This window comes from Plectropomus leopardus, unplaced genomic scaffold (assembly GCF_008729295.1).
Source record: "Plectropomus leopardus isolate mb unplaced genomic scaffold, YSFRI_Pleo_2.0 unplaced_scaffold19036, whole genome shotgun sequence".
Classification (NCBI taxonomy): Eukaryota; Metazoa; Chordata; class Actinopteri; order Perciformes; family Serranidae; genus Plectropomus; species Plectropomus leopardus.
Window position 1 is genome coordinate 1 of NW_024620537.1, and position 1,348 is coordinate 1,348.

The window sequence follows — 1,348 nt, forward strand, 5'->3', positions numbered from 1 at the left end:
TGCTGCTTTGTTTTGCAGCCGCATCGGTTTGGACTGGGCGTGCACGGTGGCAGATATTTTGCACAGTCTGAACACGTGCTCTGAGTGGAGCGCCGTCATCGCCGCCTTCACTGACCACTGCATCCAGCAGCTGCCGCAGACGCTCAAACGCACCAACCTGTTCACCCTGCTGGTGCTGGTGGGCTTCCCCGAGGTAGGTCAGACACGCGGACTGGGTTTGTACAGTGTGCTGCCGGCCTCTCTGAGCTCAGCTGGGACTCATCCGTGTGTGTGTGTGTGTGTGTGTGCGTGCCAGGTGTTGTGTGTGGGCACCCAGACGGTGTTTATCGACAACGCCAATGAACAGCACAACATGATCCTGCTCAAACACTTCACGGAGAAGAACCACGCTGCAGTGGTGGACGTCAAGACGCGCAAGAGGAAAACAGGTCGGTGCAGTCGCAGCTCACTCTCATGATGTTGTGTAGAAATAATAATAATAAACTTAATTTATATAGCACCTTTCATACAAGAAATGCAGCCCACTGTGCTTTACAAGAAAAAAAATACACGCTCCAAGTGCTTCACATCAAAAGACATAAAAAACTTGCGTGTAAAAATAAATATAAGATTGCAAAAGGAGGCATACAATGCCACTTGAAAATACCAATAAAAGTGAGATAAAAAGGATAAAAATTTAATGCATAACATAATATTGAAAATAAAATAAATAAATGAAACACACTGACATTGTTAATAAAAATAAGGCTAAAAATAGAGTGTAGAAAATGCAAAAATATGAAGGAAAATACGACATTTTAAAAAGGTGCAGCAGTGCATACTTTTGAAGAAAAACAAAGCAGTCAAGTCGGCGTTAGTTTTAAAGGCTAAAATGAAGAGACCGGTTTTAAGTTTTCTTTTTAAAATATTTAGCGAGCTGGTTTCCTAAAGCTTTAACTGACAAACGCTGCATCCCCAATAAACCAGCTGCAGACGATCGCAGTGTTGGTGAATAAACGTGGAATTAACCCTCTGTGTGCCGTCTCCTCATTCCAGTGAAGGACTACCAGCTCATCCAGTCTCAGGACTCCACTGCAGCCGGGCTCCCGGGGCAGTCAGAGGGCCACGGCCCCTCGAAGGCCCTGCTCAGCCGCTACCTGAGCAACTTCACCTCCATCATCAGCCACCTGCTGCAGACCAGCCAGGACAACGGCTCCCCCGATGCTGTGGAGGCGTCCTGGGTTCTCTCGTTGGCCCTGAAAGGCCTCTACAACACACTGAAGGTGCCTGCCACGAAATGTGTTTCATCACCACCACTATATATATATATATAACAATTAAAAAAAAAGACAGGAATTACACACCTAAA

General features: G+C 46.1%; 1 protein-coding gene across 1 annotated transcript; it reads left to right on the forward strand.

The window, feature by feature from the left end:
• Positions 1 to 21: 21 nt before the first annotated feature.
• LOC121965206 (zinc finger ZZ-type and EF-hand domain-containing protein 1-like) lies at positions 22 to 1,262 on the forward strand (the record flags this gene model as incomplete). Its single annotated transcript, XM_042515362.1, has 3 exons — positions 22 to 193; positions 296 to 428; positions 1,036 to 1,262. Coding segments are annotated over exons 2-3 (303 nt in total), but the record flags the coding sequence as incomplete, so codon positions are not given.
• Positions 1,263 to 1,348: the final 86 nt, after the last annotated feature.